At 41.7% G+C, this 15,500-nt stretch overlaps 2 protein-coding genes across 2 annotated transcripts in view; both read left to right on the top strand.

The window, feature by feature from the left end:
* pex7 (peroxisomal biogenesis factor 7) overlaps positions 1–3,835 on the top strand; it is a 69,533-nt gene extending 65,698 nt beyond the window's left edge. Inside the window, exon 11 of the mRNA XM_075458912.1 lies at positions 3,346–3,835. Coding sequence (XP_075315027.1) covers positions 3,346–3,429 — 84 coding nt within the window. The 3' untranslated portion in view covers positions 3,430–3,835. The remainder of the gene's footprint in view (positions 1–3,345) is intronic.
* Positions 3,836–10,695: 6,860 nt separating this feature from the next.
* The window catches only part of slc35d3 (solute carrier family 35 member D3), a 9,262-nt gene continuing 4,457 nt past the window's right edge, over positions 10,696–15,500 (top strand). Inside the window, exons 1-2 of the mRNA XM_075459136.1 lie at positions 10,696–11,225; positions 12,608–12,818. Coding sequence (XP_075315251.1) covers positions 11,001–11,225; positions 12,608–12,818 — 436 coding nt within the window. The 5' untranslated portion in view covers positions 10,696–11,000. The remainder of the gene's footprint in view (positions 11,226–12,607; positions 12,819–15,500) is intronic.

Raw genomic sequence — 15,500 nt, 5'->3', positions numbered from 1 at the left:
GGCTCAGAAGCAAACCAAAAGAGCAGCGATGCCCCTCGGTTCTACCTTAAATTCTACCTTAAATGTGCTGCGAGATAAAGGAAGAAAAACATTTTGGGTTCCCTCCATTTTCACACGAAAAGCCGGATTTTAAACGCTGCAGAAGGAAAGAAAATCTTTGAGTTTCGGCCTGACGTTGGCGCTAAATGAAACATGACAGGATGACCAAAGTTATCAGAATACAGCGACACACAAACATTCGATCCTGGAGAAAACCTGGAGGGTTCCATCGGAGAAAGGAAGAAATTCTCTCCAGCTTATTCTTTAGGCATCTATTAAATCTACAAACCATCAGAGTTTACTTTAAAGCTCAGGAGTCCATCAACACTTTGGCATTGAATAGCCTTCGTTCAGCGTAAAGCATCGACTCGGGTCTTTGCAGCTGCAGAAATTGCGTGGGCCAAGGACGGAGCCCTGAGGTACGCCACAAAACAAAGATTCTTTATCAAAGAAGCCCAAAAGAAGCGAGGGACGTTTCCTGCTCTTTGAATCGGAAGACAAAGTGTTTGTGGGCTTCAAAGATTTAGAAAAAGTGAAAAAATAGAATATTTTCTTACTGTTCAAGCAGTTGAGCTCTAACAGTTTCCATCAATAGCGGCATGATTAAAGGTCTCGGTCAAGTGGGGTGTTTTAGCCGGTGAGTCGGTGCAAAATGATGAAAGCAGGAGGGTAAATTACACTAAATAGGTGTCGTCTTTCTGATGCTAATGCATCCATTCTTTTAGGAGGTAATAACACCATCTTCTTTGCTTTTGTACTCTCTTCTGGAAAGGAAGGAATGGAGGAAACAGATTTTATTATGTAGAGCAGAGACCTGCAACCCTCGTCCCAGAGCTGATAATTATACTTTCTTACACATCATACTGTGTGGAAGCTCGACATATAAAACAACTGTTAACGCAACAGTTCTCCTACAGAAACGAGCCGTACGGATTATTAATAAGGTTGATTACTATGCAAATACTCCCCCACTGTTTATGAAGTTCAATGATCTGGTATATTACAAAATAATGCAAATAATGTGTAGCGTTAAATCAAAGTTACTCACAGTCAGCATACAAAGGTTTTTCTCATCTCAAGAAACAAAGTATAATTTAAGAGACATATTTACTGAACCAAAGGCCAAAAAAGAATCTGTTGTTGGGCTTTCATTATGGAATGATGCTGATGATATAAATGTAAGAAATCGTAGAACATTCAAAAGTATAAGTATTTATAATTTGTGAAGGATTTTGTATTTATTCATGATTTTGCTTCATTATTATTCTATTTTTTTTACTTTATTGGATGCAATTCTTTTTTTTGTCTTTTCTCTTTTTACTATTATTTTTTCCTCTTACTTTAGTATTTGTAAAAATATAGGATGGTGGGTAGCTTAGTTTTGTTCAACAGGACAGGCTTAAATATAAGCGTTACGCTTTCAGCCTGTAGGCCTTTTCAGTCACTTGAAAATGCTATGATTCAATTCAATTAATTTTTATTTATATAGCGCCAAATACAACAAATGTCATCTCAAGGCACAATATGATTACAATGTGATTGTACTGAACACATTTGTTGTTTACTGTGTGACTGAATAAACAAACAAACAAACAAATAATGGAGGATAATTCAGGTGCAGCACTTGGATGTGCAGTGGAAAACATTCAGTCGGTTACGGTGGACACGCCAGAGCTGACAAATGATGCATTAAACACGCTGCAGGCAGGATCTTTCTGTTTATTAACTCGTGCCCGCTCAGAACGTGCACGTGAGCGTGCAACAGAGCTGTGTTGTTTTAAAAGAGGACGGCTTTAATCAGGGGTGCAGCCGGTTCTTCATCCTCTCAGCTGCTGAGAGTAACGGTGGCTCAGCTTCTTTAGTTTGAACAGATATTTCACTTTTTACGCCCACTTGATGGTTTAAGACTGAAATGATGATTCTGTCAAACATCTCGGCCAACAAACTGCATCCCAGCAGCTATTCAGGGTTGTAAACAGCAGAGACGGGGACTCGAGTCGCTGTTTTGATGACTTGTGACTTGACTTGACAAAAAAATAAAAGACTTGAGACTCGACTCGGACTTGGAAGTTAAAGACTCGGCACTTGACTTGAGACACGATGACTTGAATGACTTGAGTGTTAAGCATCTAGCATAACTTCCAACTTTGTTCGTCATTTGTAGATCCATTCTGACCAGTAAGTGCTCGTCAAATTAGCTAATATTATCCTGTTAGCCTAGTCGGTAGTTAGCTAACGTTAGCTTGATATGATACGGGGTGGACAGGTTGGACACATTGGCCAATGATGTTTACTGACAGTTACTTATATCTTTGTGTTTTCACTTTATTAAGATCAGATTCTGCAGGTAAAAATGCAATAATAAGGTGACTTGACTTTGACTTGCCCAAGAAAAAATGACTTGGGACTTGAAAGCTAAGATTTGGGACTTACTTCAGACTTACACATGTGTGACTTGGTCCCATCTCTGGTAAATAGCTCCCATGGTTTTCATTTAGCTGACGTTCCTGCCGAATAATTTGGACCAAAAACTCTAAATTACTCCTTTTACCACTTCCTCATTAAAAATATCACGAATATATTAGCTCAATAAAGATGTTAATGCGCCATTGTTCCCCTCTGTTGTATCAATCAGGCCTAAAAGAGGCGGCTCGGTGCCGTATCAATACTCACAAACAGCACCACCAGTTCAGCTCTGGGACTTCCTCCACTTAAAGGGACAGTTCGCCTCTTCTGACATGAAGCTGTGTAACATCCCATATCAGCAGCATCATTTCTGAACATCTTCTTACCCCCTGCTGCGTCCTGTGAGCAGAGTTCCAGCCTCGTTTTGGTGCTGATGAAGGTAGTCCGGCTAGTTGGCTGGGGTTTAAAAAATAAAGCGTTTTGCTTCTCAGAACAATATGCGTTCAACAGAGTAATACATTTGCATCACAAAATGGTTCTCCAGGAAAAAGTCAGACCTCACAATCTCTTGGCCCTATTTTCTCTCCCTTCGTATCACTGCCTGCTGCCGCCTGCCGACAGGCGCGCCTGTTACGCTGTTTGCTGCTCGGTCTGCACAGCAGGCAGTGATACGAAGGGAGAGAAAATAGGGCCAAGAGATTGTGAGCTCTGACTTTTTCCTGGAGAACCATTTTGTGATTTTTTTCAGTTTCTGCTGCACAAATCTACTCAAGTAAAAGTAAAAAGTATAGGGATTTAAAACTACTCCTAGAAGGATAATGTTTTCACCTCGTTATTACCCACCTATTGTCCTGCTGACCTGATGTTTTAGAGCTCAGTAGCAGCTTGTTCTGTCTGCAGGTGGTGGACTGCTCCTGGGACGAGACGGTGAAGATCTACGCACCCCCCTGCCTCGCTGCTGGCCCCCCCGGCGCCTCACCTTAACGTGGAGGCCTCAGAGGAACCTGTTTGCCGTGTTCTCATGGGGCAGATCTGAGCAGTTTGACGGTGACTCACAACAACGTTAGCATGTTGCAGTAATGAAAGATAACGTTCTGGAATGAGAGCTGACGAGCACATGTAGCTGCCTCCAGCTGTGTTCAGGCCCAAAAATGGATTTCCGTGACCTGCCGCATGATGCACGGCGGACGACTTGTGCTTTAAACATACATAACGGGACACGTTTAGGTTCAGTTCTCGTGTTCTTCTCGCTGCACACGTGTGGACTCCATGTGTGATCCTCGTATTCGGTTAAAACTATCAGCTGTGGTTAACTTTCACCTGTAAATAAGAAGAATTGATCTTGTTGCTGATTTTTCTGAAATTCTGTGAATAAAGCAGCAAAAATCACTGTTGGTTTATCTGTGAAAATCCTTTTTATAACGTTCATGAAAACTATGGCTGGGCAACGATTAAAATGTTTAATCTAATTAATCACATGATTTCCCTGATTAATCGCGATTAATCTCATTTGTACGCAGAATCCAAAAATGAATCCAAAAGTAGCGTATAGCTTTTAGCATTTAGCTTTATTTTAAATGTGCTGCCATATGAATGAAAGTGCCATAACATTTGTTGTGCAAACACACTTTTAACATCAGCATCTTTCTGTAGTTTTTATGTAGAAGCCTCGCTCCACTGTCTGTTTCCTTGAATGACTTGCTGCTATCAGTTGTGTGTTTTGCCTTTAAGTGATATTTTAGACTGGAACTACTACGCTGAGAAGACAATTCAACTTGGCAGAGTTTACAGATGACTTTGGTTCTGTCGACTCCGCCGTCTGGAAGAACTTTAACATGAAAATGGCCGAGTAAAAGTTCCGTACCCTTCTCCATGTTTGGTGGATCCGCCGATTACTTTCTTTTCCTGTTCCACAGCAGACAGCAGCAGACTTTTACAAAATAAAAGCCTGTGAGCAGCAGACTTTTACAAAATAAAAGCCTGTGAGATAAAAGCCTGTGAGCAACAGACTTTTACAAAATAAAAGCCTGTGAGCAGCAGACTTTTACAAAATAAAAGCCTGTGAGCAACAGACTTTTACAAAATAAAAGCCTGTGAGATAAAAGCCTGTGAGCAACAGACTTTTACAAAATAAAAGCCTGTGAGCAGCAGACTTTTACAAAATAAAAGCCTGTGAGCGACAGACTTTTACAAAATAAAAGCCTGTGAGCAGCAGACTTTTACAAAATAAAAGCCTGTGAGCAACAGACTTTTACAGAATAAAAGCCTGTGAGCAACAGAGTTTTACAAAATAAAAGCCTGTGAGCAACAGACTTTTACAAAATAAAAGCCTGTGAGCAACAGAGTTTTACAAAATAAAAGCATGTGAGCAACAGACTTTTACAAAATAAAAGCCTGTGAGCAGCAGACTTTTACAAAATAAAAGCCTGTGAGCGACAGACTTTTACAAAATAAAAGCCTGTGAGCAACAGACTTTTACAAAATAAAAGCCTGTGAGCGACAGACTTTTACAAAATAAAAGCCTGTGAGCAGCAGACTTTTACAAAATAAAAGCCTGTGAGCAGCAGACTTTTACAAAAAGTTTTTTTTTGAAAATTAAAAAAAAGGGAAAAAAAACTGCGTTAATGCGCGATAAAATATTTGTTGGTGTTAAATAATTAACGAGTTAACTCGTCCGAATGAAAAAATGTTAAAACTGCTGCTGAGATGAAGCTAAATTAAGAAGCTAATAGCTGCCCATTCACACACACAGACAGGACAGTTTCTTATTTTCTTTATCGATCACACACCGATGGAAAACATCTGTACGCAGCACGACATGAAGCCCAGGGAGTCGAATCTCCGACCCTGTTCCTGCTGAGCTGCAGCCACCCGACGATCAAAAAGTTTACAGAAACTCTTTCTGTGGATCTGCTGGAACAGGCTCCTCCATGTGGATCCATCTTCTACCCACAGCAGTAACAAGGAGTCATTTCAAAACCTAAAAACACCTTTTTTTGCTCCATATTATCCATTTGGATTCAAAAGAAGAAGGCAGGTTGCTGTGTTTCACAGGCTGAGATGGACCTCGCCCCAGCTCACTGAGACACGTATTATCTACAGCATCAGCGTGGCACCGGCGGAGGCTTCAGAGGTGAGTTGGTGTTCTTTCTGTGAGCTAAAGAAGGACAGTTTAACAGTTTCAGGGGAGATGAGTCGGGCTCCACAGAGCAGGGAGACAGTTTATCCTCTCAGATTACAGGGTTTGTCTTGTTTTCCCTGCAAACTGACATCTTATTATCATCTATTAGATGCTCTGATTGGTCTCCAGAAACATTAACTCACGTGTGTGTCTGAACTCGGCTGTACTGACATGTTCTGGGATCTGCCAACAGGAAGCTGGAAGGTTTTCAGTCGACAGTCGGATGAACTGGGGTCAATAAATCGATTCCTCTTTGGTGCAAACATGCTGGAACAAGGAGGGTGGTTCAGTTAAATGGATTTTTCACATGTATTTGTTGACATTTTGGAGAAAAGTTTTTTGATTATTAAGTTTTATTCGACTAAATTACTCCTTAAACCCTAAAAAAACGTTTTCACTCGTTTATAAACTAAACTTTCTAAACTGTCATTCTCCTTATCAAAAGAGTCAAATTAATATATGAAATTCAGTTTAAAAAAAATCCTAATCCCAACATAATGAACGTTATCACGTCTAAAAGTAGAAAAGTAGGAAAAAAAACAGACAATAATAAGAATTATATGTTATTCAACATCAAGAAAAAGTAAATAAGATTCAATTTAAAGCTTTAAAAAGGAATATAAGATATAATCTAATGACTAAATATGAAACAATTAACATAAATTACATGATTAAACAATAAATAATCTAGAAGCTCTTTGTGGGTTTCAGGCTGGAATTAAGATTTGTTCCCATTTCTTTAGCTGCATGTGTGAAAAACAGCAAAGATAACACAGTGTGACAGACAGAAAACAGGATTTCTGCAGCAACAAGGTGATTCCCAAAGAGCTGTTAGCTGAAAACTTGGCATATCTCAGCATGGTGTGCAGTGTGTCCTTAAAACATTTGAGGAAACTGGACAAGTGGAGGACAGAAGAAGAAGTGTCAGGCCTAAAGAACTATCTACAGCAGATGAACAGGATCTGAAAGTGATGTCCTTAAGAAAGAGGAAAACATCCAGCAAAGACCTGACACAGGAGCTGAGAGATGCATCTGGACCTTCAGCTGATCCATCTGCTGCTGGCCCAAGCCTCATCAGAAATGGGCTCCATGGAAGGGTGGCTGTCAGGAAGCCGTTCTTAAGGAAGGGAAACAGGGAGAAAAGGCTGAGCTGTGCCAAAGGACACAAGAAGTGGGCTGAAAATCAGTGGCAGCAGGTCTGATGGAGGGATGAATCCTCCCCAGAGCCCGGAGCTCAACATTACTGAAGCAGTGTGGGATCATGTTGGCAGAGAACGCAACAAAAGGCAGCCCACATCCAGAGAAGAGCTTTGGGATGTCCTTCAAGAAGCCTGGAGAACTATTCCTGAAGACTCCTTAAAGAAAAGACAGAAAGCTCGTCTGAGAGGGTTCAGGCTGTGCTGGAGGAGAAAGGAGCTCAGAGCAGAGATTCACTTTAAAGCTGGTTTAAATCGTGTAAAGCTGAACCGGCTCGGCTCTCAGAGTTATCTCAGATGTTATCTCACTTCATCACATGACTCCACAGAGAGCGATGAGCAGATAATTCTGTCTTTAAGGAGTCTGCAGCATCCAGGATGAACCTTCTCACAGTTTAATGGGATTTACTGGTGATAGACAAAGGTACGATAAGATAAAGGGCTTACATGTTGCCGAGCCTTTCAGAGATGAAATAAGCCAGAACTCTGCGTGTGATGGATACAGGATTAAATTATCCACTGATTTTTACAGATATTATAAAGCAGATGCACAGCAAGCAGCTCGGCACGTCCAAAGAAGAAGAGGAAGAGAAATTATTCAGATTTCGCCCACGAATAAGACTTTTACACACCTTTTAAAATGCATCTACGTGATTTGGAAGTAAAGTGCGACACAATCTGCATCTGGATGAATCTGAAAACATTTAAGAAGGTTTGAACGGAACATTTCGGTCTCTGCCGTGTTTTTATATAAAGTTTGAAGAAAAACTAAAGAAATCTGACATCTGAGTCAGCTTATAAAACCTGTCATCACGCTGCTGAAACCAATTTAATCCAGTTTGATCTAGTTTGATCCAGTTTGAAATCAGATTGATCCGGTTAGAACCAGTTCGAACCAGGTTGATCCAGTTTGAACCAGTTTGATCCAGTTTGAACCAGTTTGATCCAGTTTGATCCAGGTTGAACCAGTTTGGTCTAGTTTGATCTAGTTTGATCCAGTTTGAACCAGTTTGAACCAGTTTGATCCAGTTTGAACCAGTTTGAACCAGTTTGATCCAGTTTGAAATCAGTTTGAACCAGTTTGATCCAGTTTGAACCAGTTTGATCCAGTTTGAACCAGTTTGATCCAGTTTGATCCAGTTTGAAATCAGATTGATCCAGTTAGAACCAGTTCGAACCAGTTTGATCCAGGTTGAACCAGTTTGGTCTAGTTTGATCTAGTTTGATCCAGTTTGATCCAGTTTGATCCAGTTTGATCCAGTTTGAAACCAGTTTGAACCAGTTTGATCCAGTTTGATCTAGGTTGAACCAGTTTGGTCTAGTTTGATCTAGTTTGATCCAGTTTGAACCAGTTTGATCCAGTTTGAACCAGTTTGATCCAGGTTGAAATCAGTTTGATCCAGTTTGATCCAGGTTGAACCAGTTTGGTCTAGTTTGATCTAGTTTGATCCAGGTTGAACCAGTTTGATCCAGTTTGAACCAGTTTGATCCAGGTTGAAATCAGTTTGATCCAGTTTGAACCAGTTTGATCCAGTTTTAACCAGTTTGATCCAGGTTGAAATCAGTTTGATCCAGTTTGAAACCAGTTTGAACCAGTTTGATCCACTTTGAACCAGTTTGATCCAGTTTGAAACCAGTTTGATCCAGTTTGAAATCAGTTTGATCCACTTTGAACCAGTTTGATCCACTTTGATCCAGTTTGAAACCAGTTTGAACCAGTTTGATCCAGTTTGAACCAGTTTGATCCAGTTTGAAATCAGTTTGATCCACTTCGAACCAGTTTGATCCACTTTGATCCAGTTTGAAACCAGTTTGAACCAGTTTGATCCACTTTGAACCAGTTTGATCCAGTTTGATCCAGTTTGAACCAGTTTGATCCAGGTTGAAATCAGTTTGATCCAGTTTGAACCAGTTTGATCCAGTTTGAAATCAGTTTGATCCACTTTGAACCAGTTTGATCCACTTTGATCCAGTTTGATCCAGTTTGAAATCAGTTTGATCCACTTTGAACCAGTTTGATCCAGTCCAGGTGATGATAACCGGAGTCGATAACTGGCAGAAATATTCCCAAATAACAACCTAAATCACAGAATCTCTTTTTTTGCTTCATTTGCTTCAGTTTCTGACCTGTGGGGCACAGATTGTGTGTGATGATCACAGATAAAGTAGCTGTGAAAGATGCAGTCCAAATAAGCAGGAAAATGTTCCCTTTTCATCAGTCGTGTCAACATTAAAGCCAGAAATCTGGATTCTCAGAGCAGCCTGAAGACTCAAACAGCTGCTGAGACATCCTGACGGGTCACATGTGGCCTGATTTCTGTCCTTCCAGCTGACGGCTGCAGGGGCTGCAGGGTTAGTTAGGCCCATCCTAAAAGTGCTGGATGCTCCGCTCAGCTCCTTCTGTCCTCGGGCAGATGGTTTCATTCCTCTGAGCGTCTTTATCAGAAAACTGAGACGTCGCTGCTCCTAATGAGCGTGCAAATGACTTGGACAATGTTTAATTGAAAATATCTCATCAGAAAATTAGCTGCCAGGCCACGAGGGAGGAAGATCCGTCCTTATCGAGAGCGGACCTTTATCTTTCAATTAACAATCAGAGACCAGACAGAGGATTTAGAGCAGGCAGAGCAGCAGGGAAACGCTGCTGCATGCAGCCGTCCTTCTGCTCACTGGAACTCAACTTTAAGCCATTTTAACGTGGACTTCCACATTAATATGTGAGCGACTCACTGATGCATCATCACAGTCAAACATGTGTGGAAGCAGTTTTAACATAAATGTAGAAAAAAGCTGAAACTATGAAGCTGTTTTTCACAGATGCAGCTAAAGAAATGGGAACAAATGATGTGTCTGTGTGACAGGCTGCTGGGAACAAAGTGCCTAAAGATCCAGTTTAAAACGTGGACACAGCACTGGTTCATCCCTTGAGTTAGGAGCCTTTTTCCTGCCTGAATGGTTCACAGCTCAGAGTTAAGTGGCTTAATGAAGAAACAACTGGACTGAAAATGAGGAAAAAACAGAAAAAGTCCAAAGAAAAGTTAGGTGGAACCACAGAAGCCTTAAAGCAGGAATCTGCACACTGATGGGAACATCACCAGAGAAAGGTGCTTTTTAATGACCTGACCACCTTTCTGAGCCGTTTAGAGTCTCTGCTGCTTCATGGTTTACCTGCTTGTTGAGCAGCGGCTGCTGCAGAGCATCGAACAGGAGCTGCACACCTTCGTATTTGATGAGTTTTCCCACAAAGTCTGCACACAAACACACGATTATCTGATTTATTAAAGCACGGAGGAGGACATCCACCCGGCAGGAGGCCAACAAATGTTTTTCAGACCTTTGCTGCCTGAAATGAAGGCACAGAGTTGTGTTATTTTACAGGTTTTACACATGGAAGTGACTCAGAAAGAAGCAGAAAATGTCCAAAGAAAAGCTGCAGAACTGTTGATCAGGAACACTTTAAAAGATTAGAAGAAACTCAACATTTCAGAGAACATTTTGACCTTTTTGTCTCCATTATTCTTTCATTATGTATTTAACATCCGGGCAGTAAAAGCCTGTTAAACTGGATCAGATTAACCAACTAACTCTCTGAAATGAGCTGCTACTTTGATTGGATTTGACCTGAAACGCAGAAAAAAAGGCTTTTTCCACCGCTCCAGACCTGATGTGGAGGCAGAAAGAAATGGAAATAAAGAGGGAAGCATTTCAGCAACAGCACGTGCTGATGTTATAATCAGAGTCTGGTTCCCTCGCTGACTCCAGAGAGGAACAAACTGAGACCCCCCCCACCAGCCTCCCTCCCCCTCAGACCCTCCTCCTCACGGATGCTCAGCAAAAAGGCGCTGCGGCAAAATGTCATCAGAGTGGCTGCGCTCAGAGGACGAGCTCCCCCCTGCTGAAGCCTGCTGCCTCCCCGGGACTCCCCTGCTCCTCTCCGGCTGCTGCGGGAGCTTCTTCCCGCTGAAGTCCCTCCTGAGGATCTACATCTGGAACTACAGTCAGAGGAACAGAGAGGAGCCGGTGATGGTGATGCTGTGAGCTTTTCTCTGCCTCCTCCGTCCAGCAGCAGTGCGTAAAAACCCCAAACCCTCCCCCCCCGCAGGGTGAGCGGCCTCTCCGCCACTTTCACCACTTTCTGCCTCCTCTGCCGCCGCGCTGAAGGCACCTCCAGCCCCGCCATGGACGTGTTTAAGAGCCGCTTGTTGGGCATTTCGGTGGCCGTGGCGCACGGCGTTTTCTCCGGCTCGCTGAACATCCTGCTGAAGTTCCTCATCAGTAATTATAACTTCAACTTCCTGACGCTCATCCAGTTCCTGACCAGCTTCACCGCGGCGCTCACCCTGGAGACCCTGCGGCGGCTGGGGAAGGTGCAGATCCCCGCGTTCAGCATGCAGCTGTCCAAGGTAAGAAAACTTCCTTTTTTTCCTGTTCCGCGTGCGCGTTGTGGCGGTCTAACTTGTTCTGTCACCAGTTGGAAAACTTCTGCACCAAAGTCAAACTAGAAGGGTAAAAAAAAAACAAGTTTCTGCGCGTTTTTCTTCCTGTTTTGGTCCTTTTTTGATGCGTAAACTCGCCTGGAACACCAGGTGCAGCTCAGCATCCTGCTGCGGACCTGCAGCCCTGCGGCTTCTGGACAGGAATCACATCAAAGTTTCCGTGTTTTGGACCATAAATGCACATAAACAGTTGAAGTTTGTGGTTTTATCCCACAGTTGTTCTGGTTTTACAGCATGAGTTTGACCTGTTTGCAGATAAGATCAGACTTTTTATTCATCTTCCAGCTGCAGATCAGCGGCCTGAAAGGGTTCATTTACACACCTGCCAGGACAAACATCTGTGTTCACATCTGTGTTCACATCTGTGTTCACATCTGTGTTCACATCTGTGTTCACATCTGTGCAGCTGAAGCATCAAACTGGCTGAAACGTATTTATTAAATCGTTCCCGCAGTGATCGGCTCCGCTGTGCAGCTTTCTGATTGGTGCATTCTCCGCGTGGGCGCGCATTAAAACGCTTTCCTTTCTGCCTTCTTTTTATCCATAAATTACATTTAATTTAAGTTCAGAGTTCAGACTCAGAGTCAGAGTGTGGAGTTTTAAATCAGCTTACGGAGCTGAAATCATGTTTTCCTGCAGGTTTTATTCCACATCTGAGAGTTTTCCACCTGAACATGGACATATTTCTGTGTTTTTGGTGCTCATTTAGTCTCTCTGTTGTCACTTTCTGCTCCTCTCCAGCAGACTTTGGGCCTGTGTATTAATCAGTCTGATAGAAAAGAGATCAAAGTTTATTGGAATATAGTAAATCTGAGTATCGGCACAGATAACAGATAACAGACTTACACCCGTGATGGAGATTAGTTGGTCCACTGAAGTCTCACAGTTAAATCTCAGATCTTGATCGGGTTCAGGTATGCCATCAGTGAGTGGTCACATGACCCTTTTTCTTTGTTATTGGGTGTAAACTTGGCAGGATTCTGGATTTCTCCCGCCTGTAACTCAGTAAATGATCCTCAGAAAGATGTCTCAGTTCTTAAAGTGAAGCTGCAGGAGGAGCAGGTTACAGCATCTGGGAATCTAACCGCAGATAATCTATAAACTGAATTGAAACTAAATATAATATATGTTGTACGCAGTTCTGACATGAACTCTGCCTCCTGTCCTCACCTCTGTGCCGGGAGACGACCAGAGAGGAGCAGAGGATGCTGTGATGTCCTGATGTGATCACAGATAAACCATGCTGTGCGTGTGCATGTGTCCGTGCACGTGCGTGTGTGTGTGTGCAGGAGTTTGCCTCGGTGTGCATCCTCTCCACGCTGCAGTCCACCCTCACCCTGTGGTCGCTGCGCGGCCTCAGCCTGCCCATGTACGTCGTGTTCAAGCGCTGCCTGCCGCTCTTCACGCTCAGCATCGGCGTGTGCGTGCTGAGGAACGGCGTGCCGTCCGTAGGCGTGGTGATCGCCGTGGTCATCACCACGAGCGGAGCTGTCCTGGCCGGTAAACACACACACACACACACACACACACACACACACACACACACTCTAATCTGAATCTGCTGCAGCTTTGCAGGAACTTTGGGAGCGTTTGTTCTTTCTAAAAAACAGGAATCAATCAGGATCAGATCCTTTAATGTCTGCACTTTGCTCCACTTTGATGCCTCGATCCATCGAGGTCTAAAAGTGCTAAAAAAGCAGAATCTCCATCTACCAAAAAGGCCCGGAAGTTTGGTTCTGGTCAGCCTACTGAGCAGGAGGGCGGGGGGGTTATAAACATGAGAAATGAGGAACTCCATGTTAGTAAAACATGTGGAACATAATAATAATGTTTTTATCATCAGAGGCCTTTAAAATGTTGCACCTGCAGCCTCTGAAGTTCTGGTTCTGGTCTGGATCCGGCTTGTGTTCCCAGGACTGTAACAGTGAACTGAAATATAAATATATTTGTTTTAAATGACGTATGAGCATCATTTTAGGGGCAGTTTTTCACAGAAAAGTATTTTCTGTCAGTGACAGAGAAATGTGATTAAATGAATATATTAAAGGCTCGTTACCTTCGTATTAGAGACACTTAGTTCATACACAGTTATGCTAATAAACACACTTCAAATTCTTTCATTTGTCACCAGGATAACTCAGCTGGTGCAACTAAAGATGAAATAAGACGGATTAGCCCTTTAAAAACCTGCCTCACCAGCATGCCTGAAAGTAGGATCAAATTAGACTAAAAGTAGGGTCAAATTAGACTAAAAGTAGGGCCAAAGTAGACTAAAAGTAGGGCCAAATTAGACTAAAAGTAGGGCCAAATTAGACTAAAAGTAGGGCCAAAGTAGACTAAAAGTAGGGCCAAATTAGACTAAAAGTAGGGTCAAATTAGACTAAAAGTAGGGCCAAAGTAGACTAAAAGTAGGGCCAAATTAGACTAAAAGTAGGGTCAAATTAGACTAAAAGTAGGGCCAAAGTAGACTAAAAGTAGGGCCAAATTAGACTAAAAGTAGGGTCAAATTAGACTAAAAGTAGGGCCAAAGTAGACTAAAAGTAGGGCCAAATTAGACTAAAAGTAGGGTCAAATTAGACTAAAAGTAGGATCAAATTAGACTAAAAGTAGGGTCAAATTAGACTAAAAGTAGGGCCAAATTAGACTAAAAGTAGGGTCAAATTAGACTAAAAGTAGGGCCAAATTAGACTAAAAGTAGGGTCAAATTAGACTAAAAGTAGGGCCAAATTAGACTAAAAGTAGGGCCAAATTAGACTAAAAGTAGGGCCAAATTAGACTAAAAGTAGGGCCAAATTAGACTAAAAGTAGGGCCAAATTAGACTAAAAGTAGGGCCAAATTAGACTAAAAGTAGGGCCAAATTAGACTAAAAGTAGGGTCAAATTAGACTAAAAGTAGGGCCAAATTAGACTAAAAGTAGGGCCAAAGTAGACTAAAAGTAGGGCCAAATTAGACTAAAAGTAGGGTCAAATTAGACTAAAAGTAGGGCCAAAGTAGACTAAAAGTAGGGCCAAATTAGACTAAAAGTAGGGTCAAATTAGACTAAAAGTAGGGCCAAATTAGACTAAAAGTAGGGCCAAAGTAGACTAAAAGTAGGGCCAAATTAGACTAAAAGTAGGGTCAAATTAGACTAAAAGTAGGGCCAAAGTAGACTAAAAGTAGGGCCAAATTAGACTAAAAGTAGGGCCAAAGTAGACTAAAAGTAGGGCCAAATTAGACTAAAAGTAGGGTCAAATTAGACTAAAAGTAGGGCCAAAGTAGACTAAAAGTAGGGCCAAATTAGACTAAAAGTAGGGTCAAATTAGACTAAAAGTAGGGTCAAATTAGACTAAAAGTAGGGCCAAATTAGACTAAAAGTAGGGTCAAATTAGACTAAAAGTAGGGCCAAATTAGACTAAAAGTAGGGTCAAATTAGACTAAAAGTAGGGCCAAATTAGACTAAAAGTAGGGCCAAATTAGACTAAAAGTAGGGTCAAATTAGACTAAAAGTAGGGCCAAATTAGACTAAAAGTAGGGCCAAAGTAGACTAAAAGTAGGGCCAAATTAGACTAAAAGTAGGGTCAAATTAGACTAAAAGTAGGGCCAAAGTAGACTAAAAGTAGGGCCAAATTAGACTAAAAGTAGGGTCAAATTAGACTAAAAGTAGGGCCAAATTAGACTAAAAGTAGGGCCAAAGTAGACTAAAAGTAGGGCCAAATTAGACTAAAAGTAGGGTCAAATTAGACTAAAAGTAGGGCCAAAGTAGACTAAAAGTAGGGCCAAATTAGACTAAAAGTAGGGCCAAAGTAGACTAAAAGTAGGGCCAAAGTAGACTAAAAGTAGGGCCAAATTAGACTAAAAGTAGGGCCAAAGTAGACTAAAAGTAGGGCCAAATTAGACTAAAAGTAGGGCCAAAGTAGACTAAAAGTAGGGCCAAATTAGACTAAAAGTAGGGTCAAATTAGACTAAAAGTAGGGCCAAATTAGACTAAAAGTAGGGTCAAATTAGACTAAAAGTAGGGCCAAATTAGACTAAAAGTAGGGTCAAATTAGACTAAAAGTAGGGCCAAATTAGACTAAAAGTAGGGCCAAATTAGACTAAAAGTAGGGCCAAATTAGACTAAAAGTAGGGTCAAATTAGACTAAAAGTAGGGCCAAATTAGACTAAAAGTAGGGCCAAATTAGACTAAAAGTAGGGCCAAATTA

Source organism: Odontesthes bonariensis, chromosome 24 (assembly GCF_027942865.1).
Source record: "Odontesthes bonariensis isolate fOdoBon6 chromosome 24, fOdoBon6.hap1, whole genome shotgun sequence".
Classification (NCBI taxonomy): domain Eukaryota; kingdom Metazoa; phylum Chordata; class Actinopteri; order Atheriniformes; family Atherinopsidae; genus Odontesthes; species Odontesthes bonariensis.
Note: the sequence above shows the minus strand (reverse complement) of the source record. Positions and strands in the feature narration are given on the sequence as shown.